We start from the raw sequence: 27727 nt of genomic DNA, 5'->3' as shown, positions 1-27727 counted from the left end.
TAATCTATAAAAAGACATTTGAAAGACAAGAATTTTAAGCTTGTCTAAACACAAGGAGTAGTGTTGGGTTGCATTTTATCACACAATGAATTCTATGGCAAATTTATTCACACCTCAAACATTTTCAGGTTTCAATGAAAACTAAATGACCTCATGCTAAAAAAGTACCTGCCCTTCAAAATGGTTTATAAAAACACTGTTTATTTTAAATAAATACTCTTTTTCTCAATCGGCATGAGCTGAACAAAGCACAAAGCAGTAGTTTGGTCGTTTGCTCTTTTAATTTCTTTATTTAATCAATGTTACATTAAAACTAACATAAATAAACATTTTTTATGAACAAAAGGCACACAGTTCAAATATAAACAAAAAGGAACACCTGTACAGTTTGTCTTAAAAATAAGAAAAGAAGACAACAAACAAAATGGTCTACTGTCTCTGAGTGAGAGAGCGGTCTAAGAGAGATGAGCTTCAGCTGATTTGTTGACAAAAAAAGCTACAGCGCAGCCCAACTGCAGCAGCACGTTGTGCAGGAGTCAAACCGTACACTCTTCAGTCACCCTGCAGACAGGAACCAGAATGGACCTTACCAAGCTCCGCCCACAACCAACCTAGAAAATCCCGTGTGGCCGCAAGTCTCACAAACAAAGCCTCGCGGCGCGTTGTTTCTATGTAAACATGGCGTCTTCCACTTCGACTGATTCTCTGCAGTGTATTTCTGACTCGATTAGTGCATCATTTCTACCGGATTTTCACAATATATCAGCTACTACAATGGTCAGAGGAACTAACAAGTTCATGTCATCTTTTTTGGAGGAGATCAAGGTGTTTGAGCCACGCGACGCCTCCAACATTGTGCGCATCTCAGCAAAATGCTTTCGCTCGATGAGGAAAACGGCAGATCCACACACCCTCTACATCAATATAGCTGTGGACAAGATCGCTGATGCCTATTGTTCTTGCAAGGCTGGGTAAGTCGGGCATTCATCGTTTTGTAGGTTACTTTTGAAATCAGTGGGTGATTCCTATAGTTTGTTGGCAAATGTTGGAGTGTGCCTAGGCCTGATGCACTGTACTTGGTGCTAGCGTGGCTAACACGAGTAACGGTTTAGTCCAAAGCCTTTTCTGCTAAAATAAAATCTTTAGTGTATGTCAGATACAGACACATTGCATATTGATCTGTTTAGCTAACGTAAGACTGCGTAGCAGACAGGCTTCAAGGTGTAGAAGTTGTATCAGTGCTGCCATTATGCTGTACTTAGCGAACAGGAAGCATGAGTTTGTGAGACAGCCACGCACGTGGTAGCCAGACTACCACATAGAATGAGCATCAGCCAATGAAACGCTGCCCTTCTGGTAAGGTCCATGTAGCCGGGAGTGAAGAAAAGTCGAGCGACTGGGAGCAGTTTCACGGGAATCCTCTTCCAGGAGGTTTACAGTGAGACTCGTCTCCATTGTCTGGATGAATAGGCCACAAGATCAACGTCCACTAGATCAAGAGGTTCAAACACGCAGCACAGAGTTTAAATAAAACATGTACGGGCAGGAGGCTGGGTGAAAGGAACTATGATTTCTCTACTGAGGAATCTGATTGGCTGAGTTCTGATTCCTTAACGCTGTAATTTCACTAGCTGGTCATTCACAGTACAGTCAGGATATTAACCGTCTCTGACAGTGTTTGTCCTCTAAACATATTCATGTACACATTAATCCTAAATAATAAAAGGGACAAAGTTTAGGTTTTTTTTTCTGTGTTTGTTCCAAAGCAAGAAAACAAATCAAATCTGCTTTGGCTCAGTGATGAACATCCATGGGATCCTGATTCATTAGGTGCGGTAAGTCCACTCAAGTCTTAACACCAAGAGAAGCTGTCCTTTGAGTATCCAGTTTAGTCCAGTTTAATCTGGTCTAATGCAGTCCAGTTGACAGACGTTGCGAATCGCCGAACATCTGCAAGCATCTCCTGGTCTGCTTTCACCTGTTTAAAGTACCAGATGGGCAGCGCTGGACCGCAACACTCCAACAGAGTTGGTTGGATCATTTGGTTTTAGTTGGTCCTTTTTAAAACTTCATAAAAACCCCAGTCCATCTGTTACCTTAACGGGGCGCGTGCAGACCGCGACTCACAAGCATTTGCAAGCACAGACGCCAAAAGCTCTGATGCAGGACTTATATGGCGACTGTATTGGGTACCTCCTCGTAGTGAATAATAAAGTAAGGGTAGCTCTGGTCGTCGTTAAAAATGACATAAATCTGGGGGTCCACCCAGTTGTCCACACAGGAGTCATAAAGGTCACTGGAGGGGTCCCGAGGGTTGATGGGTGGAGGTCTGCGCATGGAGGAGTTTCCTACGGTGAACCTGAAGAAGCAAAAACACAAAGAAGACGGAAAAAATATGAGTAGTGCTACAAGAACCCTGCAGGAATAAAAGGAAGAAATAGGTGCCACTGAAGGCAAGGAAGTATAAACTTTTAAATAGTAAGAGTGTTTAAATCTAAATTTACACCGTCTGCTTTTTAAAGCAAAAATATATTCTAAAGCCAGGAAACCTCAGATTCTTGAAACCAGACATAAACACAGCTCTACTGGCGGCTTAAAAGCAAATGCAACACTCGGGCATTACGGTAAACAAAAACATGGATTAGTTCCTTGACAAAAAGACCTTTTAAAAAAACCCGTGTTGAATGGATCTGTGACTACATGGTGTTTTTTTTTTTTTTCACCCAAAGATCATTTACCCAGGAAACGGGGCGAGGTTCACGAAAGTAAATAGCCCAGAGGAAGGACTTCTTATAAGAACTTTCTTTGTTTGAAAGATTATGAAATTAGAAACTTGGCTTCAAAGAAAGGAACAACTCAAATCTAAGACCAAATTTTACAGTCAGAAGTCAGACCATTGAGGCAATCATGGGTGTTGTTCTAAGTCTCAGGAAAATTGATTTTGTGGAATTGTACATTTGATTTTTAGTGGTTGAGTGGTTGACTGGATATTTTCAGACTAACATTTTACAGTTACGTTACTGTATTTCAGATTATCCCTGAGAAAGTCAACAAAGGGAGATTTCATCCAGAGAAGTGAGTTTTTCAGCTGCTTCTATTCACTTCTACTTTGTTTTAAAGAAAAGGTGCAAGCCTCTCTAGGAGAGATTGTATCTTCAGTCTGAATGCTGCAGAGTTTCAGCTCTTTGACTAACAAATCTTTGCCATTCATAACAAATTACAGGCAGAGTAAATTACATCTCTTGCAAGCTAACGCCTGTCAACATCTATCCTGACTTTGTCCTCCTCACTGGACAATTTGAGAAATGAGTACATCTTATGAGCTCATATTTCAGTTCCATCACTAGACTCTTTTTCAGCAGCCATTTAACCATGCATCATATCCAGAGTTCAAATTTCCATATGTATATTCATTGCTTTCCATCTGTCTTGTTCCCACTTTTTTCATGCTTTCCCCCCCCCCATTTCTTGACTTTGCACAGGGAAATGAACGAAGATGAGCTACAAGCTCAAACATGACTGAAAAGCAAAAGTTGTAAAAATTTGGATGTATGCTCCATGTAAATGAATGAAATGAAGCGCTGCATCGTAACTTCAGTTCTCATAAAAAAACAAAGCCAATTAAAGTAAAAAGACTGTTAGTTACAGACAAAGGCTGAGAGTAGATGTATGAAAGCAAAACCTTCGTCTGTTATGTGGAACAGATTGAACCCAGACTTGGAGAAAGAGCGCATTTTCCTGTGTGTGCTTGATTGAAGGAAGGGAGGGGGTGAATTCCAAACCGCTGCACAATTCCCTGGACGTGCCATGGACTGTCTGCCTCGGCATAACAAAGGTGGTGATGTATGATGGGCCCAGCCAAATCAGCTGTTTTACATGTGCGCCTGCGGATTTGACTTTTGTTTGAAGGAAGGGGAGTAGCACGGCTCGGCTGAAAGATGGTTTATGGAAAAGAACCTCAAGATTTTCCTGATCCAAATTAATGTTGATGCGTTCTGTAAATTTTATCGGCAGGAGTTAAGTGGAGAGGGGAGAGGTAGGATCAAAATCAAAAAGAAAAGAAAATCTGTTCAGAAAGAAGTATGTCCTGAAGGGACCTGACCTGTCAAACCAAAATGTTCACTGAGGATACTAAAACCATGCAAATGCCATGGCCTTGATTTAGCATTTAATAAACTATGATGTATCCAGTTCCCTTCAAAGCAAAGTCTGGTAGAAAAGTATAAACAGTGAAATGCCACCAGTGGAATAAAGTGACGCTTTTTGAAAACAGAAGCCATCTCGTTCAGTGGAGTAGACGTGCGCACACACACCTGCCAGTGAGGACCTTGGCCAAGAACATGCAGTGGACTCCCTTGGGCGAGCGCTTGGAGAAGTTGTGGGAGTAGAAGGCCCTGCGAGCGAAGTAGGAGCCCTGGCCGAACATGGTGGCGTGCTTGCCGCAGACGCGAGGGTCAAAGTTGTGCTTGCAGATGCCGTCCACAACGTCGGCCGAGGTGCCGTGGAAGAGGTGGCGCTCGCTCAGCAGCCGGTCCATCTCAGACATGCGGCGTGACATGTACTCCTTCTTCCTGTCAGAGCACACAGAGGCGGATACTTAAGATGGGGCTTGATCACTAAATGTCACTGAAAACGGTTTATTTGGTTCTAACGTGAATGAAACAAACCATTTGCACAAATACTACATGAGTGCATCTCACATGAAAATACTCTGAGTTTATTTTAATCATTAATTTAAAAAGTGACAATTTTTCATGTGAAATAATTACACACACATCACATTTCATACATTTTTTGCTTTTGATTACATTTGTTAAAAAATATATATTTTTATTTTAAGATCAATAAAGAATATACTTTAAATAAAAAAAGTCATATGATCTACTCATTTATGCTTGCTTGTCTGATGTCTAGCAATCATTGGTAGCCTCAATAAGGAGGGTAAGTCACAAAATGTATCAAATCATAGTAATGGAAAGTTAAGTGGAAGAAAAATTTGTTAAAAAGCAGCACCCATAACAGAGCTCACAGCAGCATTGAGAGGATAGTGAATATAGTCCCATTCAGATGCTTATGGTAGATTTCCATCAAATTAAAAGCAGCTGGAGGCGCAGATCCATCCAGAGTCTGGCCTACAACTGATGAGTTATCAGCTGAAAACACTTCCTGAACCTGAGACAACAAAAGCATCTTAGCTTAATGTCCAAAGTCCTCTTATGAAATAAAATAAAATGTTGCATTTCATTCAGAAATCAAAGTCTCAGAGTCAGAAGGAGGTGAAGAGGCACAGAATCCAATTTGCTTTAACAATCAGCAAGAATTTAGGGAGCGAGGTCGTCTGCCGGTGCTCTGTGTTTTATCAAGTCCAAATCAGCGCAGCAGTTACCAGGAAACTTTAGAGCACTTCATGCTTCCTTCTACTGATGAGCTATATGGAAATGTAGATTCCATTTTCCAGCAGGAACACACTGCCTAATGTACCAATAGATACCAATGCTTCAATCACTTGATAGGAGAGCAAACTAATATGCCCTAAACCCCACAGAGAAGAATCTGTAGACTACTGTCAAGAAGAAGGTGGAACAATTCAGATGAGTTGATGTCCACTAATAAAGCAACCTGGACTTAACACCATGTCTTAATATTTGTAAAAGGAACCCTGACCAAGAAGAAACATTAATAGATATAAAAATGCTCTCTTGTGCTTGTATAATTTTGAGAGAAACTGAATTTTGTGTTTTCATTAGTTGAAAGTCATCATAAAAAATGAACAGAAATAGTATATCACTCTTAATGGGATGAATATAGATGAATAAATAAGTTTGGCTGAAGCGCTTATATGCAGCATGGTCTAGCCATTTTACTTTTATTGATCCCTACCCTGAATCTGCAAAAAATAAAACTTTGGAGCTCATCTTTCTTGAACAACCAGCACTGTGTGTACACATCACCTCTTTAATGTAAGCAGATCAATAAGGAACGCAGAGGAGAAAGCGAGGTGAGTCACCGAGGCTGTGACCCACACTTGAACTCATACAATGCCACAGCTTGCGACATGACACTGCACGCAGCGCGCTGCTCGCTCGCACGCTCGCACGCTCCCGATTTCCTACTACCCCAATTTAGTTTGCAGCGCTCCGCTATCGCATGCAGATGAACTCGCACAAACAAGAAGTTATGGTTTCGCTGCAGCAGGCAGACTGTGGGAAAAGGAAATCGAGAGAGAACCAGTGAGGGGGCATCACTTTCAGAGGTGGCGAGGCAGACACACACAAACACACACCGGCAGTCATTGTGAAACCGTGTGGTACTGGTCGGTGTGGGAGGGTTCAACTGTCGCAGCTGATAGGAGAAGGCCTGCTTCGACCACAGCGGTTAGCCCGCTGCCTTCACAACAGGAACATCATCATCACCAAACATCTCCCCATCTGCTGTGTTCACACACCACTGTCAACGCGTTCTCACGAAGTCCCACACAGCTGGCATCATTTGGCCTATTTTGTCTTGATTCTTCTCTCGTTTGGCTTTAGATCTGATTATGACCTGATTTTAAATGTGCATGGAAGGTTTAGGACAAGTGAAGCTGCCATTTGTGATTTCCAAAAAACAAAGAGTGAGCTTCCAGAGGCACATTTTGAGAATGTTTAGTATTTAGGTGATAGTTGCAGGTTCTACAGAAAACTTTCAAAAACTGGAAAACATTTGCAGCACTTCACCTCTATGGCAGATCTGTTTCTAACTCTAAACCCTCTTTCACCTGACACTGAAAATAAATTCCCCTGTGTAATTTAAGATCAGTATAATCTGAGATGTCGTGTGAAGGGGTTTGTTAGAGAACATTGGCTACATCTTTAAATGTGGTAGAATTTCTCAACTGTGACAGGTTTCTAAAGTTTTATACCTCTTAGTTTCACACAGGAACTGATGATGAGTTCAGGTAAACAACAGAAAAACCAGTTGCGTGTCAAAACCTTTTGCCACAGCTTTAAGAGATGTCATGCATGCAGACATGCCAGCATCCAACTTTCTCACCTCAACACACAAAATGATCTTCTGCTTAATTCAACAACTCCTCACCTCTTATACTTCTCCCAGAGGAAGGGGTTCTGGACGCGCTGGATCTTGATGATCCTGAACTTGGTTTCTGATACTGTCTTGTGAAACAGGCTGTACACCGTCCTGTAGCTGCGGTCTTCGCGCGACACGGGCACCCGCAAGAAGTCCTGGCTCATCGGCATGGGCAGCCATGTCTCTGGAAAAAGGCTAGGAGGGTTGGTTGATGTCGGCGAGAGGGGATGTGACGAGGAGACGTCCATCGGAGTGGGTGCAGGTGCGGACGTGGAGGGGAGAGCGGGTAAAGAGAGACCACCCAAAGTCCTGAAGAGGAAAAAGAACATTAGGTCTTTTAGAGGAAATAAACTTTATTTAAAAACCACAAAGTGTCTCTGTTAGCCCTGATAGTTGTAGAGTACGCTGTGAGCTGCTATATATAATGCAGAATAAATAACTGAGACATGAGTTTCTTGTTTATTAAAAATGAAGAAGAGGACATAAGGGAAAACCACTGAAACTAAATGTACCAACCAAGCAATACCAAGAGCACCTCCACTGAATTAGACCAGTCTAATCCCCATCTTGCACTTCCTCCAGCACAATCCAGAGGTTGTGGGTTTCTTTTCTAAATACCTTTTTTGTTATCACCTTCAATCCAAAATACAGTAAGAAACTAGAAACTTACTGCACATAGCACTCAGGTCTCTATCATATCTTCTATGTTTATTGCAAATCTCCATTTTGTTAAGAGTTTTCACAACATCTTGTTGCTGCAGTAACATAATGAAACATTTCTAAATCACTGAATTACTACTATCATGTGATCTATCACATAAAATCCCAATAAAGTAAAGTCAGAGGTAATATAGTTTGTGGTTGTAATCTGCAGCAGCATTTTATTGTAACCCAGTTACCTAGAACTGTATGTAACCCAGTTCTTATTACAGAGAAATGAGCCTGTGAATAGAAAAAACTGCTTTTTAAAACTTATTAAAGTTTCTTTTTCTCGGTTATCCATGAACATCACTCGCAAATCTCTGTAAATTTGCCAGCAGAGAATTCACACGCAAACCAACAGAGGCCGGATCAGGAATGATTACTCTGCTCCGTTTTGCTGCACCTTATTAAAAGCCCTTCTGCTGCATTCTGGAGCTGCTTCATTAAACACAGAATTAGGTGCCTGATATATAATCCGGTGACCACAGCTCCCAGTCTGAGCTAAGATGAAAGTCAAAGCAGAACTGGGTCTTTCACCGATCAATGCTCACATTTGAGCCCCACAGGAGGAACTGCTCCAGACTGTCTGCACCAGAAGAAGAAGCAGTTTGTAGTCATTAGTAAAAGCCTAAAGCCAAGGTGACGCTCACTGCTACGTCTGCACGCAAACGTCCATCTGCAACTTTATGCCTACACTTTTCCACAGCGATGCGCCCATTTGTTTCCAATCATAAGCGTTTCCAAAACCCTCCATCTGCTGCACGCTCGAAATCGCATCCCTCCGACTGCCAGCCGTGACAGATCCAAACTGCAGGGCGGCGCCGCTGCACGTCAACCCTCAAACGACACAACAGGATGGTGCGAAAATGAAACCCAGAAACCAAACAAGAGAGGATGAGAACAAGGAGGACTGGGTGGGGTGGTGGGGGGCTAAAAAAAAGATAGAAAAGAAAGAAAATGCCAATTGTGGAGCTGTCATCGCAGTGGCAGAAAAAGTAAAAGTCCTCCACCACGTCTGGCATTTGAGTCAGTAACAGTAGTTTTCCTGTCAAGTTATCACCCTCTAAGTGTAAATGCTGTTAGCTCTATCATCCATACGAAAGTGTGTGTGTGTTATGAAGAGGCTGTGAGGTAGTGTGACAGTTATTCTCGTCTCTTTTCTTCCACTCTCTCTTATCTTGTCGGTCTGGAATAAGAGACACCCACCACCTCCCTCATTCCCTGCGCTGCAATCGAAGTCTCTATTCCCTCGGCGCTTTGAGGAGATCACAGACAGGCTGCTGCAGAAAACAAGTGTGAAATGAAAAGGGACAGATGCCGAAAGAATGATGGAGGCAGGCAAGAATGAGAGATGGGAAGGAGAAGGAGGCGTGATTAGGAAGGAACAGGACAGGAAGGAGAAAGAGCTTTCTAGGCTTAGGTCACTTAAAAGGACGATTAACTGGCTAAGATTTATCCAACTTGATAAGTGATAATTCCCTTACTGGGAATTTTAGGGGATTTATTTCACCATTAAAACTTTAAGAGCAGCCCTTAGTAATCTTGTAGTGTCTCTATTTTCTTCTTTCATGTCACTGTATGAATTTCCATTGCGGTTTAGGATAGGTATGCTAAAGGAAATGCTCTAAAAGTTTCTTGTGGACAGCTGCATTGACTTTAGCCTTGTCAGAACACAACAAATCAACACCGTCAGATGACATGGCTTCACACATCCCTGACTGTGGATTCTGGGCTTCTCCCCTTCTCCTGCAGACCCGACGCCTTCTGTTCTATAAGCACCATGAACCACCAGGACGTGGTCTGGTCTTCCCATTCCTGAACCCACGTAAAATGCATGTCTCTGACTCGGCTGTGTACATTTTTTTTTACCAACTTTTTTTCTTCCACTCAACTTTCCATTGATTGGCTTACGTCACTGAAACCACCGGCTTTATTGCAAAATACATTTTTACTTTGACATATTTCAATCAGTAAACCTCTACTTAATATCTCTGTATCGTAAATTCAGGTTTCTTCTTATGAGATATTCTAATAATCTGATAAATGGAACTTTAGGTTTTCATAATCATTCAAATGAACAAAAGTCTTCCAATGAAAGTTTCTCTTGTTTTTAGCTCATATTTTTATTTAACTAGCTTATTTAATATAGTCAAATTTCTTAATTATTTGTGTTGGTGTGTTTGTAAATCTTTTTTTTGTTTGATCAAAAACAGGTCTCTGTTGTAAATGTCATCTTGGATCTCAGCAAGACAACGTGTATAAATAAAGGTTAAGTAAAATAATAAAAATAAATGAACTGAGATGCATGTGACTGAATGCAGCTACTGCAATTTATTGATGGACAAATGCAACCAACAATTGAGCCATGGATCTGGGTTGCAGCTCCCTGCAGTGACGTTTCTCTCCCTCATCAGCGTGACTCTCCGAAGCTCCGAGTCTGGAACCCATTTAGATCTTCTCCGGCTGCACTCCCTTTCACCCTCGCTGCCTGTGTGTCTCTTTTCTTCTTCTCTCTGTCTGGCTCTTGCCTTCATAATCTGTTTTTTTTTTTTCTCCGGCTCTCTCTTGACTGCTGTGGCCTGGTGGGCACAGCTTGTTCTAGGAAACCTGCTCCGCACCAGAAGAATCTGCAAATGGGCTGAAATGGCTCCACTTGTTTCTAATCAGGTATCACTTGTTTAAAAAGTAAGACGGAGGAGAGGGCTGCAGGCACATCTCTTCACCGCTATAAAGACGGGAAGCGGAGCTTGAGAAAATGAGTGTGAGAACAAATTGAATCCCGTCAAGAGGGGAGGGGGGCTCACAACACTGGGAGCATTAATTTCTTTGTCTCCACGATCCTCCCTCTTCTTCTCATCTGTTTTCATTTGCTTCATTATCTCATTTCACATCTTGTCTGCTCCAGGCGTACTTTCCCCTGCAAAGGACAGCTCCTGTGTCCTGGTGACAACGTCTGACTTGCCAAAAATCTGAGCCGGGGGTAAGTGTTGGTTCAGCTCCGGCTGTCGATGCGTTCTGAAACGGATCAAACCTGGACGTGGCGTTCAGAGCCTTTTGAGCATTCAGCCCTGACTGTGACATTGGCATTGTGTACCGGCCTGTGTGTGCCTGCACGTCCCTAAACACAGACCTAGGACGCCCGGGGAACACAGAGAGCCATGAGGAGACAGATTGTTACACGGTAGAAAGCCAACAGTGAGAATTACACAGCAGTACTGCCAGGCACCGCTTTCCCCCCCCCCCCCCCCCCCCTTTCTGAAACCTCAAGAGTTTGATGCTCTGTGACAACACGGAGTACTAAAAGATAAATTATTATTATGCTGATGTGCCAGAGAGTACAATGGAAAGCAGAAGTGAGAATAAAACAGCAGGCAGGAAACCATCAATAAAGTGATTAAGCTTCACCTCTCTGCTGAGGACTAACCACTTTCCCTAATTATTTATGAGGTTTCATAACTTCAAATCTGTGTAAAAGCTGCTTTTTTCTGCTCTTTTCTGTGTCATGCAACAGACGAACATGAGAGACGTGAGGCTGAGATCAATAGAGCACTGTTTCCTGTATTGATCTTGTATGAAACCGAGGCTTATAGCACAAATATCGCATTTATCAAAGTCATCAACAATGTTACAGATGAGCTTCAAAATCACAGCATCACTGTTCCCACCTCACATAAAAAGAAGCTAAATTTCTACGTTTACTGAGACTCAAATATGCAGCATGATAGTGGTAGGAGTGAAGGGTAAATTTTTTTTTTTTAAATTTTGACATTTATTAAAAATGATACATATTTGATGTGCCAACACCAGTTTGGTGGAAACACCCTCAGACAGGGAAATGTGAACGCTGCCAGACAGACTGCGACATTTCTGATTTAGGCTCGACTTCCAAACCTAAACAGGACAAACTGGATCAGGAGTGAATAGTGATATTTACTGGAGGTGCGGTGTGAGGATCACAGACGACATGAACATGGGTCGCTTCTTGATCTGCCGTCTGAAGCCGAAGACAGCATTCTGCTGGAAGCCCTCCTTGATGTTGAGGATATACTGGTTCTGTAGCGTGATGAATCGGACCTCCTTAAGACCCCTCGAACTTGCCTCTTCGATGAGCTTCACCACCGGCTGCAGGGGAGGAGAAAAACAGGAAGAGGACATGAAGAAGTGAGACTGATCTGTTTCACTGTCCAGCTAGTCAAGCAAAGCCAGCAGAGGTTAAGGTGGATTACTTTTAAATAAAACCAAACTCAAATATGGATAATGAGTAATTCTCATCTCCTTTCCCTGCTTCGTCTGGAATTTCTCCCACTGAACTCAATTTCTCCAGTAGTATTTCAACCGGGTCAATCAGCGAACAGAATGCTTGTAGTTCAACAATGGCAGCGGAACAAGTGATCGAAGCCGTTCAGTTCATGTTGGCCACATTTCAAAATATTGAGAAATTACAGGTTAAGCAAGAGGAATGTCTTAAAGGGGCAGTGTTATGTAAAATATACTTGTTTGAGCTTTACATGTCATGTCATAATGTTATTCCCTTAAGAGTTGCCTTGATTCTTTCATGCATGTTTCAGGAATCCCTGAATCTCCCATGGCAACCATTTGGAGGTGCCTTAACACCTGCTCTCACAGAGAACCTCTCTCCTGCGACTCCCCCACTCAGCTCCTTCAGACTAGCGGCAGCAGCAATTAGCAAAAACTTTGGCTGAACTGTGTGTCTGCTGAGTTTATCATATGAACTACCTCTTCTCTAAGAGCATTTGTGAATGCCATAATGAGGATCATTGTAGTGTCAGAAAGAGCAGGAGCTTCTTGAAGAGACAGAGGCTAAATTCAAGGCGTCAAATTCCAACATCAAATTTCTTTAAGTTAAAATGGTCCTCAATTCAAACATTCATTTCAAACCACAACTGATGGAAATTACGATTAATGAATGGGAGATTCCTCTTTGTATTTTTATTTTTACTATTGTTTTTCCTTGTCTTTTCTTTAAGACCTTGGACAAACAAAAGCCCTTTTTTAGAACATAACATGTGAATTTCTACATGTAACTTGTAAGATGTGTGAGATGTGACATGCACTGGAAAATCTGAATAAAAATGTAAAAAAAAAAAAAATTTCTTTAAGTTATGTTTGATATATGAAGCATTTTTACAACAACTGAAGGTAACAGATATTTGATTGCAATATAAAATGCCAATATGTGCATGGAAAACACATAATACTGCATATTTAAGACATTCTATTGCTGGCAAAGATGCTGTGGTTCTACACAATTTACTGTAAGCGTCACTGAGCTGGTGCATTAAATACGTCACAGCCAAATATTAGCAACTGGGTATAATCATTTAAAATTAACGCCCCCAGCAAACAATCATTTTTCTATCTGAGGGTCCAAATCGTCTGTACAAAGCAAAGTGTAGAACAAAGAGCTGGTTCTTCGCCAGGCTACTGTTTCTCATACCTAGTCTACAAGAGTGATTGTTTGCGTATTTCTAACTTGATCGAATCACAGCAGCTAGAAGATTGATTAGTGCGAGCAAAGTTAATGTGACTGGCCTAGTGTTCACAGAGTGTGAAATAAAGCAAACACAAACGCAGAAAGCGGCTCACCTCAGAGTATTCCCTCCAACCAATGTTGTCTCTGCAGTAGTACTTCCACACTGTGTGACAGCTCGGGGTGGAGTTAGGGTTCGCTGCAGGAACGGGAAGAGGGCAGGGGGGAGTGGTCAGCCGTCGGACGCAGTCGAACTCCAGGTCACACACTCGCATCGTCGCAAACTCCAGCAGAAACACCCGGCCCCTGAAAAAACAAATATTCCAGTTAAAAAATAACCAGCAACCAGGGGTTCAGCAGTCTTTATAGGAAAGAAAAACAACAACAAAAAAAACCCGGCCAGTCATCCTCAAAGCTGCGGCTCGGTGACCTTGCTGTTAAATGGTCCTGATTTATATTTCTATCAGCTGCCATGTGACCAAACATGTGGCCGTTAATGCAAGCCATGTGCCCCAGAGCGAGGCGACCAAACCTTTGGTTGCTCAAACAGAGTGAGTCACACAGGGTGACAGCAGTGTGTGAGAAGGGAACAGGACAACATGAGAGGAAGACAGCTGAAACATTTTCCTGAAAACACACACTAATGACTCCATGATGAGTGAAATGAAATGTTAATGGCTGCTAGGAGATCCACTGTGATGTTTACATTTATATCTCTAAATTTAACATTTTGTCACTAAACACCAACAAGCCAAAAAGTTTTATTTTTGCTGTAATTTGACTAAGAGCACCGTTGTGTTCCTTGATGTTAATGATGTTCACTAATGGACCAGACCTATGAGGCCTTCGCAGAGCAGCTGTGATCACACTGAGATTAAGTTACGCACTGCATTTATTAATTATGTGCCTTCTCTAAGCAACAGGCACATAATTTTATTTAGAAGTATCCAATTAAAGGAGGGAGAACACACTTGCACGACACAGTTTTCAGCTTTTCACTCACATAATTTTACTTCAACTTCCCCATTAGGCATTACTTTGTGTTTCTCTGTCACATGCAATCCCAATAAAATGCACTGAAGTTTGTGGTTTTGACATAACAACCAACAACCACTGAACTCAGTGAAGACTCATCTACCTAAACAGAAGGAGGCAACAATCTTGTAATCATGCATCATCATATTCAATAAATTAGAATACATGTGTTCAAATGAGGCCCATTTGTCAGATCAGTACCTTTTGAAAGTAACCTTTAAGCAAGTATTAAACATACATTCCATTAAACCCACATTTCTGTTTTTTTTAAATATTTTTTTATTGTTCTGATGTAATTTTAAATGTCATGTTTTCAATACCTGTAAGTGGGAAGTTATAATTAACAGAAATAAATGTTTTAAAACACCTTTTTGCATGTTTCACTTAGTGATGAAGTTCCTGAAATAAATGGTCTTTTCAGTAATATTCTAATTTATTAAATGAGTTTGTACTCCTTTGACCCCGTCACTGCCTCTACATGAGAGGGTCAGAAATCCCACTAAATAAAATTTAAAAACATAATCAAAATAAACACAAAATAATTGCATTCAGAGTAAGCTAATGACCTCATTAACACACAACCCACTCATATAATGTATGTATTTAGTGCATGCACTGAGTGAAGTAAGCCGTTTTCTCCGTTCCTCGGTCAGGTTGCTGACGAATCTGTGTGAACAGCTCATTTCATGCCCAACCACTAATTCTCAATAAGACTGACAGCTGAGCTTTCATTTGGCAAATCCAGAACATTCAACTTGTCTCAGAACATTTTTGTTTTTTCTGGTTGTTGTTGAGGAGCACCCTGAGAGCATGATGCTGCCACCACCATAATTTGTGATGGAGATGATGTGCTTCTGAATTTGGTATTCAGCAAACATATGATGTAGTTTGATGACGTGTCACTTCTTTTACCTCCCTCCAGAAGTCTACTTTTTAATCACCTTTTCTTTAAATAGCCAAATGGTTTTTTTTTCTTCTCTTCATGTTGTAGCAGGAATACCGATGATGACTCGACTGTTTCCATACTTAACTTAATTAACACAAACCAGCTGCTCTCCACTAATCTCCGTTTCACTAACCAGGACACCAATGACCCAAACTAGGAAGACTTCTGCTGAAATAGGTCGGCCGCTTTAAAGGCGGTTAATACTTACGCAGTCATTTCCTTCACCTAATAAGTTTTTAATTAACTGAATTATGTTTGTTAAAATATGCTTTTCAAAAGAGTTGGGTTTTTTTCAAATTATTTATTTAAATGTCAAATTATACTGATCTTTATTTGTTTTATACTTTTTATGTTCATTATGTTATATATATGTTTTTATGTTTGTTATATTCAGAGTTAGAGTCAGAAACAGAGAGTAAATAAGGATCCAATACAGCAATCCGACTGCCCTCAGTTGACATTTTGCAAGACAACAAGTGGAACGAATGCCAGGTGGTAGTCAGTCTGAGATGTTTTCCATGTGCATCACCTGAGGAGGAGCGTGCAAACCTGTTTGTTAATGCAGCGCCCGCAGCAGTGAAACCTCAGGTTATTATAGGTAGGCAGTAAACACAAATTAAGTTCTCCTTCTTGTAAGTGTAATTACTGGTCACTGAGGTTACAGGGACTCAGACAATGCTTTCTGTCACAACGAAACAGCCTGAATCATTTTCCAAAACCGTACAATCACACTGGTTCATAAATAGTAGCTGGACATACTGTTATCATAGGTTGAATTTCTGCTAAGTCATGAGGCGACTGCGTCTCCATAAGAGGAAGTGAAAGAGCAGGCTGCTTAATGAGCACATGCAGAAACAAAACAGTGACTGAAAACCAAGACACAGACTATCATATCTGCACTACCAGAAAATAAGAGAGATAATGAAGATGAATGATTTTCTGTTCTGTATATGAAAGCTGTTTTCCAGCATTCAACAAGCTAGAGGTTGTTTCAGTTTCATAGGAAAAACAAACACAGCAGTTCATTTGAATACTGAATGCAGAACCAAAAGAGAGAAGCAGAAGGAACAGGATTATGGTAACTGGTGTAGCAAGAAAAGTACTGGCAGATAAAAGTGAGGTGGGCAAGAAGCTGCAACTGTGGCACTAACAAGTTGGGGAGGGGGGGGGACAGTACATCTTCTGCTTCGCCTCGGGTCAGCTCCTTCTCTCCCACTTGTTTTGTTTTCTTAATTATTTCCCGTTTCGTTTTGCTCCATCTACACCTCAGAATGTTCCCCTGTTTAGCTGCTTCTCTTGGTCTCTTCAAACCATCGCTGCTGTGTTTTTTAGGAAGGGAGAATGTGCTTAGCAGGCACCTGCACAGACTTCTCTCTCAGTGCAGAACAGTTTCTACCAGCAACAGAGCGTCTGATGACAGGATGCATGAGCTTGTTTGTTCTTATGCAAAGATGAGATCCAAAACTTGACAGAACAGTGAAAGAGTTTGACTATCTGAAGTGTAGAGAGTGAGAGTATGCCAATAATGTTTCAAATCTGCTCATAATGTTCCTTTGGTTTCGAGTGGAGATGCACACATCAGTCAGCCTGTGATGCGAATCGCTCAGTTTCCCCTGTACATCTTTGATGTTTGTTTGAAATCTGGTAAACTTAGAGAAACGCTTTGTTGCAGACAAATGATCAAGTCTGTTGAATCCACAAAAGGAAATGAAAGAAGTCTTCTTCTGTTCTGGGCCTTTTGATAACAGCGGGTCAGAAATCTGGAAATCTGTATCGGCCCTGAAGAGCCTAACTGGCTCATCTCTAGTTTAAATTGATTTAAGGGTGAACTACAAAAAAATGATAGAACTGACAATTGTATGGAGCACAGAGTTTGTGTTTTGCTGTGCACTGCTGGTCAGCTGACTGAAATGAGACTATTAGTCTCCTTTTGCTTGCAAGAAAAACATCCTAGGCAATTTAGAAATATTGAATTAATAAAAGAAACAATGTTTTAAACCTGCAGTTGGTAAGTTATCTGTGATGTGAGTGTAGCAGATAGTCTTACTAATCTGTAAGGAGAAGAAAACATATAATATAAATAAGTACTTAAAAACACCGACAAAATTTTAATCCTTACTCTATATTTGGTTTACTTATCCAAATCAAACAAACAAAAAATAAATGTTACTAACTACATGTTAAGTTAATTGAGCAGTTGTACTTTTCTGTATTTCATATACTTTTTCAAGTTTTGTTCAAATAAAATGATTTAAAAAAGCTTAATTTCTTCTTTAACACAAGGTTTCATCATAATTGGAAAAATCTCACGCTAGCACCATACCCAACTCACATCGATGCAGCATCCACACAGGCGGTTAAATCTGTGTGAACGATCAAAGGTTCAAGTTTCATTATGAGAAAGAGAACTTTTTCACATTTACAGGCAGACTCTCCACCTTACTGATTAGCTCCGTTTCTCACACTCACAAACCCTCTTTTCACAGACACACAGTCAAACAAAGACAGCTCTCCAGAGAGGTCAGACAATGATTTTTTTTTTTTTTCAAAGCTTTCTGTTGAGTCCTGCTCCCTCCCTCGCTGCTAGACCGGTTCACACTAAAAATAAAATTCCACCGGTTAAATTAAGTGCACTCATATCCAGGGCTTTTGATGCTGAGGCCAATCCCAAAAGAAAAAAAAAAATAACATGATGAAAATGTCAGACTGCTTTAAGTTTATGCAAACGTGCATTCATGTAGGTCAACAGAGAATGCTTTGAAATTCAAAGGGCAGCTTCTAACTCTGATTTAATGGATGACAAGATAGTGATGTGGGAAAGAGAAAAAATGTGCTAAGCAACGTCTTTCCTCGGATGAATGATGATTAAAACTTGCCGCACTGTCCAACTGGATCCTACATGTCGAACCACACACACACGCCCATACATATGGTTGAATTTTCTCACAGGTACACACAGAAGTACCTGCATACCACCATTAGTTTAGCCCTTATGATTGTCACAAACTAGAAGAAAAAAAAGATCACTCTTTTACAACACACATTCTTTAGATAGATTCAAGTACACACATGCAAACTCCATCCAGTCACGCCTAGATAAGTCAGTCAGTCAACCAAATCTGCTGACGAAGTCTTCTCTAACACACACACACCCAAACACACACACACCACCGCATTGATGTCACAAGGTCGTGTTATTTCCTCCTGCTGGACCGATTCACTTTCATGCCAAGCGATTCAAACGCCATGAAGAACGGCGTCTGACGTCTCCTGGATTGTTCCCGTTCAAGTGCATGCCTCAGTCAGCCATCACATCACAGAGCTCATAGTTCAGGGTATCCTTTTTCTACGCATTGACGCTGTTGTTACACAATCCCACAGCTACCTGGAACAGGTTTTTCTAAGTATAATAAAGATTAGATAAAAGGAGAAACAACAAAGTGGCTTAATGACAAAGCTTTTACATATTTTGATATTTCAAAATCTCAAGAGGCCACATGTGAAGAAAAACCACAAAAAACAGAAGCAAAATGCTAAAGATGTACGCCACAATGACTAAAACTTCTGAATTTGTGAACCCAGCCAGAGGGTAACGATAGAGGGACTGAGGCAATCTGACTAAGAGGAGGCAGGACGACCCAGACCTCGCCTCTCTGATTCACGCCATGATCTGTGTGACACATTGTGGACTCAAACACACACACAGGTTCTATTTACTCTATTTACCCGGGCTGATCATTTTCAACGATGTTTCTTTTCGTGTAAACCAGCTCGTATAAACATTCCCATTTATGATTTTTTTTTTCCCCACTAAAGGTAACGAGGAAACATGGAAACCCCCGGCGATGTAAACACAAAGACGCACTCGTGCGCACACCTTGGTATCAGGTCGCTCTGCCCTTGGTGCTCAGTGACTCTTTATGTCAGTTAATGACAAGCAAGGCTTTTATCACATGGCTGACAAAAGAATCTGTCTCCAACGCTCGCTCAAACACACCCATGAATGTGGCTATGTAAAACTCAGACGCATTCAGATTCTGTTGACTGCCGCCTGGTTTTATTTCAATTAAACCCGACTAGTTACGGGAGATGTGCTGGAGGGTTTATACACGGCTGAAAATAAAAACTGACACAAGTCACTTACATCAGCAAATATGAGATACAGTCAATGTACAACACGGGATTGACTGTGACATTCTTACTTCCTGCTGAGTTCATGCCTAACACGGATTACTCAGACTTCCACTCCTGCTCATCATATGGATGGGATTATGTGTTGTATGGCTCACACACACACGCACACTCCCACACACACACATGTGGGAAAGGATCAGGGCAGGACGCACGCTGTAGCGTACGTGCAACAATGCAGCACTTAACCAGATGCAGATCCACTTTTTTTTTTCCTGCCCACTCCTCTTGCGTGGCTGCACAGTATAAGAAGGCAAAAACAGGCCTTGGTTGCCATACCGACAGAGAAGCTTCAAGAGTCATCTGCTCTCCCTGACATCACTAATGATGTTATCACTTGGAGATACTTTCATGCTGCGTTTGTAGTCTTGCGTGCATGAAAAGACAGGCTGGGCTGTGTGTTTGAAGAAAAGTAACCTGGGTGTTCACACACTCACGCGTACACACACACACCCAAACACGCAAAACTTTATCAGCGTTAACGTCCCAAAGTTTAATGACTCCACTCCCCAGTTTCAGCCTCAAATCTACAGTAAATTTAGAAACTCGTTGTCAGATTCCTCAACAGAAGGGAAACACTGGCATCCAGCAGAGAGAGTCTAACCACCTTTCTGCACTCCTAACATTTACAATTACAATCAACAAAAATACTCGTTTAAAAAACAACTAGTATTTTGAATGAAACAGCTGAACAAGTGAAACCCCACACCCTCTGAATATCATTATCAGATATGTTGCCACTCGACCTTTGTAAAACAACCCAACCTGTTTTAGACTCCATCCATCCATCCATTTTCTTACACCCTTGTCCCTAGTGGGGTTGGGAGGTGCTGGTGCCCATCTCCAGCTAACATTCCGGGTGAGTTCACCCTGGACAGGTCGCCAGTCTGTCGCAGGGAAACACAGAGACAGACAGAACATACAACCATACAACACACTCACACCAGACCAATTTACCTGACAGTCATGTTTTTGGACTGTGGGAGGAAGCCGGAGTACCCAGAGATAACCCACGCATGCAGAAAGACCCCGGGCCGGGAATCGAACCCAGGACCTTCTTGCTGCAAGGCAACAGTGCTACCAACTGCGCCACTGTGCAGCCCTGTTTTAGACTCAGGACTGAAAAAATATATATTGAAATATTGCAGCTAATTACGAGTCTGGCTTGTTGTCAGTATTAAAAGTATTCCTAGATTTTAATAAATGGTTTCAAAACCACAAACATTTACAGCTATATCATTTCTATTATCAATAGGAGAAGTCAGAGAAAGCATCAGAGTACCGCAACACTTCCTGTCAGTCAGCTGGCTGAAAGAAGGCCGCTACAAATTTACCATAAAGAAAAATTTGACCTTTTGAAAATGTTACCAGTGGTCATCAGAAGTGCACCGTTTTCTGCTTTCAAAAAAAAAAATGATAAGATGCATTTGTGTTTATAATTTGGGTCAATACCATAATACTGTAAATACCTCATAAGAACCAGGAATAAAAATCTAAATTTGTAATATGTCCCATGTCTATTGTGGCAAATCACAAATAATCATAAGTGGTTTTGAGCAGCAAAATACTCAGATCTTTATAATTAAGGGGTGACAATTATTATAAAGTATTGCTATGAGGGAAAACAAGTACTGTGATTAAAAGAAATAGCAATTTACTCTTATCATGACAAACTAATAATTTTTGTAAAGCCAAAAAAATAATGTTGGGAGTCACCAATTTTGCTTTTTGATCTATTCTTTCTTACACTGAAAGTGCCAATAAGTATGTTTGAAAAGTATGATTGAATGCAATCATTGTGTGCCGTATAGCATTACCTAACCTTTGACATTACCTTTGACATTAGCTATGTTTTATTTGTCAAGTAATGTTTGCAGGGCTTTGACTAGTCAGAGACAGATGTATTGCCGGAAAGATTGAAGAACCTTTAAATACTTTTTAATCACAATTTTTAGCTTTATGACACTACATGCACAACAAGATATTGTGACAACAAACATCCATATTATTCATCCCTGTTTGCAATAATAACAAGCATGCAACAAATGCGGGGGCATTTTTTCCCAGACATTTTTTATTTCCAGCTGGAGTTTTAGTTGAGCAAGCCAGATGGTCCTTTGTGATTGTGTGAGAGGTTGACGAACTAAAAAGGTCACAGAAAAAAAGAAAAAAAAAATCTAGGCTGACTCCACCAGGTGCATATCCTGTCTGTGACGCAGTGTGTGCTTTGAATGCACCTTCAGCTGGAAACATGAACCAACAAGTTAAGCTAATAGACGAAGCGGCAAATAAGTGAACACCTTTAAGCCAAAAACAACAACAAGCACAGAGAGCTGCCTCAATGGATTAGCTATGTCGAAAGATTGAGGAGACAATGATGAAATAATGCGCCTCTAACTATGCTAATATAATACTCAAAAAAATATTAAACGTTAACATGAATAAAAAAATTTAAAAAAACTAAAATGGGCTCAATTTGGAGAAGCATCCCTGTAAATGGGAGCACGCAGATAATAAAGAAACTTGTGTTTAGAATAAGGTCAGCGTCTTGCTGAGCGGCCCCATTGTTTGCTTGTGAGCAGCACAGTTTCACAGGAAGCACATGCTCCTCTATGTCACCCCGCTGGGGTTTGCCAAGTGCTTGCATTAAAGTGTATCTCTCCACAGAGTGCGTGAGAGTAAAAGGTAGGTTTATCTCCCTCTACTAAAAGGCATGCGTGCGTGTGAGCAGTGCAAGCCACTCGGTTTACTCGTGCAGCCAGTTCGTGAGAGCGTCTGCACGCCAAAGTGTGTGTATGGGTGTGTGCGTGTGTATGAGTGCAAATGTACACCCTATTGTGCATGAGGGGACAAGCTGCCAAGCGAGACTGTGTCACTGACCACACAGTGTATCTGACGAGTGGGGGTGGACGGGTCAGGAAAGTTCATGAGGGCTGTAAATTCTGCTTTGGTTGGAGCGCTGGCCAATCACAAAGCTGCGTTTGGGGGGTTTGGGAGCAGGGAAGTGCAGGAAACAGATAGCAGATTATCAGGCTGCCAGGCCACGATAGCTGCTCAAATAAAGAGCAACAACAGGGTGCACGCTAACCAGAGGACACGCCGGGACAAAATGCGACCTATAACACATGTACATTCAAAGTAACGTTTACTTGGCCGTTAGCACAACAGCTGGGGGAGCTGATGCTTTCGGTCTGTCGGCCAATGGTGAAACCGAAGACAGAACTGAGGCTGAGGTTTACTGTTTCCAACAAGCCTGAAGAGGCGGACAATTTACAGGCAGCCTATGAGCTTTCTGCTCCGCTGTTGCCATGTCACAAATACCTATTTATCACGACCACCGGGGGATAAATTGCTGCACATGTCAACAGCAACTGGGTTTCTTTCAGACGTATAATGTTACACTGTTGTATACGATCTAGGTTAAATGGAAACAGTTTGGTTTGCTGCTTTGAAATACGGGCAAAAAATGTGATATTGTATCACTTTACACACGCTACAGATAGCAAGGTTTTAAAAAGGTTTTGCACACTCCTCCTATATTTCTCTGGTTGTCTGTAACATAAGAGTTGTCCCACCCCCTTTTGTTGCTGCACAGTCATTCAAGATGGCTGAAAGAAGGTTCCCTCACTAAAAGAAATACAAATATAGATGTTTGGAAATGAGTTGTGAAATGTGTAGTCAGTCATGATGTTTAAAACATAGGAGGCCCACCCAGCACTCTTTTTCAAATATCAATTTCTTTTTAAAAATGATTCTTAGCAAACTGCAGTTGGTGTATCTATTTGCTACCCCACCACCAGACAGCCAATGTAGTTATCAAGCTAATATCAACTTTGTTCTTGTTTTACTCTATACAGTACTTGAAAATTATTCCTTAATTTAATATATTTCTTCCATATGTCTATGCATTAACATAAAAATACCAATAAATACATGTTATGAACAACTTTATAGCTTTTGTATAATACTAGCACCAATAGGATAATTTGTTGCTTCTTATTTTTAAATGAAATCTATCTGGGTATACATTTTTGTTTTTACTTTTTGTGTTAATATCCAGAAACTGTTGGGGTTTTTTGTTACTCAAAGCTGTACCTTCAGATGCCAATACAGTCTCCAGGTTCCTGTGCAGATACTTACTGAAACTTGAGCCGGACTTGTTCCTGGTCTGGGTTGCAGTACAGTCTCTCCAGCTGCTCCTGGGAATCGTCTGCTATGCTCTGCCATGTCTGAGTGTTGCTCCTGCGGATCTGCCAGTGGTAGGGCAGCACGGTGTGGTGGTGGGCGCAGTCATTCCCAAAAACACACCGTCCCTGGAGGAAATCCACACAAATGTCTACAGAGTCCGACTGGTGCGTGTGATACTGGAGCTGAGTGAGCAGCTCAAACACTAGGTCCAGGGAGGCCTCTTCGCTTTTATTCTGGAACAGCACCCCTTTGTCTGGCTGCAGGAGCTGGGAGTGGGGGTCCTGGATCGCAGAGGAGTCTTTCACTGAAACACTTTTAGCGCCAGAGGTTAGGAGGTCTTTGCTTTTGATGACGCTCCCCTCCTGGTGAGGAACCTGGGGTGTGACTATGGGAGGTATATCCCTCTCTGAGGGTGGGATTGTCTCTGCGCTCTCCGCAGCTCGGAGGCCAGCTTTCAGCTGGGGCCGCTCCGTTTCCTCTAGCTCCGCAGTAGTATCGGCTATCTCCACGTCGACGTCCCGGCTCATCAGCCCCTGGACTCCGGTCGCAGCCGCTGCATTCTCGGCGGCTGCCGGGTCTTTGAGACACACCTGCCCCACGCAGCTCTGCTTCACCACCGCCGCCGCGCACAGGGTGCCCGGAGTTCTGCCCGGCTGGCTGCGGGGAACAAACACCCCATCCCCGGACACCAGAGTATCCGTGCTCAATAAACTAGTCAGTATCGGGTCCAGGGCGCGTTGGAGGCATTTGTGGTCCAATTTCCTCTGTTTCTTCCTGAAATAGGGTTTCACTAGAGGTATTTTGTCCGAAAGCCCAACGATCGGCTGCTCCGTGAAATCTTCCGCTTCGTCCATATTTAAACTCGCATCCAGCGAGATTGCAGTCGGCACACGTTCTGCGGATTTCTGGAGAATGTGCAAAGTTTTACCCATGTCCTCCTGCTAAACCCGGACGGTCCTGGAAGAGAAAGAGAGAATGAGGTAGTCATCAAAGGTAACAGCCGTAATCCTATAATCTCAGTTTCCAAGGTGAAGTCATCGCAGAGATTAATATGCTGCTTGAGCAAGCTACTATGCCAAACACTCCCTGGCTTTCCTTTCCTGGGAAGGAAAACCTCCGTCGTCTATATGCTGAATCGAAACCCCCGCTATCTACGGAAAGTGATCCCAGATTGACCCCGCACATTAAAAACAGGAACAACACCGCAGCAGCCGCATAACACATCAGTCCCTCTAAACAGCCTGTTACACCGATTCTCGTTGGCGGAGCAGGAAAGGCTGGAAAATCGAAGAGGAAAAATATTACCTAATCCCGCTGCAGGGAAGTTGAGCCTCAGATTAATCATGTCAAACGAGAACACGTCCCCTTTTTTCCCCCCGTTAAGTCGTTTTGCTCTCCGGCTAACGTCATGCCTGCAAATTACAGCTGCGTATCCGCACAGGAGCGATAAAATCAGGAGTGTAACAAAACCCCACTCTCTCTCCCCCGGGACTATATTTTGATCACGGGAGTCCGATACGCGGGGCCTGCAGACTACGTGCCGCTTTACATCACCGCCCGAGCAAGTTCGCACGTAGGCTCCAGCTGACAGACACACACACGGGGCAGAGAGCAGCACAAAACACCGAGGACATTTCACTCCACAGGCCGAAAAGCAACTTTCGTTCTGGTGAAGAACTATCGGATTTTACAGGCGCAAGGATAGCAAAAAAAATAAATAAATAAATAAAGGGGGGAAATAGTTATAAGAGAACCACTGCTGCTGCTATTTAAATACCCCATTAGCTAGCTTCCCCACAGACAATGTTTCTTCATTCTCCGAGGCTAAAACGAATAATACGCTTCCTGCGCGACAAAGTCCACCCCTCTCCCCACGTTTGCGGCACTTTTTCATAGTCAAAATCCAGTGTGTACATCGGGCAAAGCTCCAGATCCAGTCCGGATAAAACAAGCTAGTACCAGAAGTAGTGTCCGAGCCCAGACCTGGGTCGCTGGTGTCCCCCTGCTGCTTCCCTCGTCGCTCTCATGCTCTGTCTTTTATCTCCTCTCTTTGTATCCAGGACAGGACAGAAAAGGCGCAGAGGAGCAAACCACCCGACGACAGAAGGAGAGCACAGCCGCAGCGAAAGACGCGCTGCCTGGCTGCCCCGGCTCCGCACCGCCAGGCTCCGCCCCCTAACCTGCCAGGGGCGGAGCTTCGCTTCAAACGCACGTACGCAGAGTCGTCTGGTGGCCGCAGATAGAGGCTGCAAACACTGTGTGTGTGTGTGTGTGGGGGGGTGGGGGGGGGGGTGGGGGCTTTTAATTCCAGTGTCATAATGCAGCAAATTACAAACGATTAAAAATGCACATTTGTACGTCTCTTGACGAAAAGTGCATCTGGGAATATACAGTATGTACTGTATATAAGGGCAGCTCTGTACTATTGTAGTATAGGGATGTCAGATCCAGTATCCTGCAACTTTCAGATGTGTCTCTGCTGTTGCACACATGAATCAGATAACGAGGTCGTTAGCAGGACCATGGAGAACTTGACTGGACACTGAGGAGGCGATTCAGTCTTTTGATTAAGGTGTGAATCCAGGGACACGTTTGAAAGTTTCAGAACAGGGCCGAATTTGAGGATCTCTGTTCTATACATTGGTTCCCAACCCTAGTCCTCCTCAGACCTTCTTTATTTTCTTCACTTAGGGTTTTTGGCAAAACTTTAGATGTGCATTACCACACCTTAAATGTGGCCTTAAAGGACGCTGGAAAAATGTATTCTTTCAAATAAACAAGCCAATCTGAGATAATTTATCAAAGCTGGAGAAGTATAAGATATTAAACTTATTTGAAATATTTCAATGGAATTTAATCTTATTTTCAATTAATAAAGAATGTTAATCAGCTGCACTCTTTCATTTCTATATGTCTTATAGTATAGTTTCATCTTCTCCATAATCACATATACCTGTATTATGTTTCCCTATTATGAATGAGGTACTATTCATGGTTCCGAAGCCCTTCTGTTCTGCTGTTTTACATGTCTCCTTCCTCCCACACGCCTGACTTAAATAAGTAGATGATTAACAGGCTTCAGCAGCATCAGATGGCCTGCAGAGGAGGTCATGAAGTCATTTCTATCAGGTGTGCTGGAACAGAGACATATCTAAAACATGTAGGGCCTGAGGGAAGAGTTGGGAACCACTGTTCTAGTGCATCCCAAATATTTGACTGTTCTATAGATATGACATATTTCTTAACGTCAGAAAGTAAAACAGTCATTTTGCATAGATTTATTACACATAGAATACATTTTTATTTTTTGTAGTTTAAATGATTATAACCTGTGACAGACTTTAGAAAGGGCTTACAGTGGCAGCAGCCCAGGGCTCCTATTTTTTTTAGGAGGGTCTCAAAAAATTGTTCCTTTTAATTTCTTTTAATAATTGCATGTTTTGCAAACATTGTATTCTATATACGTAGAACGCACAGGCCAATATTAGGTGAGTTGTAATAATATTATTGGGATTCTTATGATGAAAAACAATATTCAGATATTTGAAATTTATCAAGTTATTTATGGTTGATTTAAACAAGGACTTGTTGAACAGGGGGAATATTAAACCTACCAAACATGTTTTTATACATGTAGTTTGCATTAGTAAAATATTTTTTCTTTAAAACATAGGGCACCAAAGCTGGCTCTGGCCCAAATCCCAAATGCTTGTAAATCCAGCCCTAACTATGGCTTGCAGGTAAAGAAAGTCCAAATTCAGTGTCTCAGAAATTAGAATATCACATTAAACCATTTTAAAAATGGTCCTTTTCAGCACAAATGTTTTGCTTCTGAAAATATGTACATTTTTATGCACTCAATACTTAGTTGGGTCAATGGGTTGACTGACTGTGGACTTTGGAAAACATAGTGGACCAACACCAACAGATGACATGGAAATGATCTTGGAAACATCACACTGGACTTCAAACAACATGGGTTCTGTGCCTCTCCACTCTTCCTCCAGACTCCAAGACCTTGATTTTCAAATGAAGTGCTGTATTTACTGTAATCTGAAAACAGGACTCTAGACCATCACACAACAGTCCAGTTCTTTTTATTTTTA

At 41.9% G+C, this 27727-nt stretch overlaps 1 protein-coding gene across 2 annotated transcripts; it reads right to left on the bottom strand.

The window, feature by feature from the left end:
* Positions 1–485: 485 nt before the first annotated feature.
* tiparp (TCDD inducible poly(ADP-ribose) polymerase) lies at positions 486–25818 on the bottom strand. 2 transcript variants are annotated; one of them, XM_023351395.1, is made up of 7 exons: positions 25605–25818; positions 23574–24578; positions 13378–13567; positions 11705–11892; positions 7078–7377; positions 4314–4571; positions 486–2359 (listed from the first exon to the last, which is right to left on the bottom strand). In XM_023351395.1, exons 2-7 carry the CDS (start codon positions 24551–24553, stop codon positions 2170–2172), a joined length of 2106 nt encoding a protein of 701 aa, XP_023207163.1. In that variant the 5' UTR covers positions 24554–24578; positions 25605–25818; the 3' UTR covers positions 486–2169. The 2 variants fall into 2 exon arrangements, with proteins under 2 accessions (XP_023207163.1, XP_014326842.2); XM_014471356.2 differs by having other exon boundaries at positions 25581–25817.
* Between the last annotated feature and the right edge of the window lie 1909 nt (positions 25819–27727).

The sequence above is a fragment of the Xiphophorus maculatus genome, chromosome 18 (genome assembly GCF_002775205.1).
Source record: "Xiphophorus maculatus strain JP 163 A chromosome 18, X_maculatus-5.0-male, whole genome shotgun sequence".
In the NCBI taxonomy this organism is placed as follows: Eukaryota; Metazoa; Chordata; class Actinopteri; order Cyprinodontiformes; family Poeciliidae; genus Xiphophorus; species Xiphophorus maculatus.
This window is presented reverse-complemented; position numbering and strand designations above follow the sequence as displayed.

Excerpts from the sequence above, each read along its gene's own strand:
- tiparp (XM_023351395.1), bottom strand. The coding sequence starts at position 24,553 with ATGGGTAAAACTTTGCACATTCTCCAGAAATCCGCAGAACGTGTGCCG. Across the intron at positions 11,893-13,377 it reads GTTGGAGGGAATACTCTGAG|CCGGTGGTGAAGCTCATCGA; the intron begins GTGAGCCGCTTT and ends CCTCCCCTGCAG. Across the intron at positions 7,378-11,704 it reads ATCCTCACACCGCACCTCCA|GACTTTGGGTGGTCTCTCTT; the intron begins GTAAATATCACT and ends TTTCCTCTTCAG.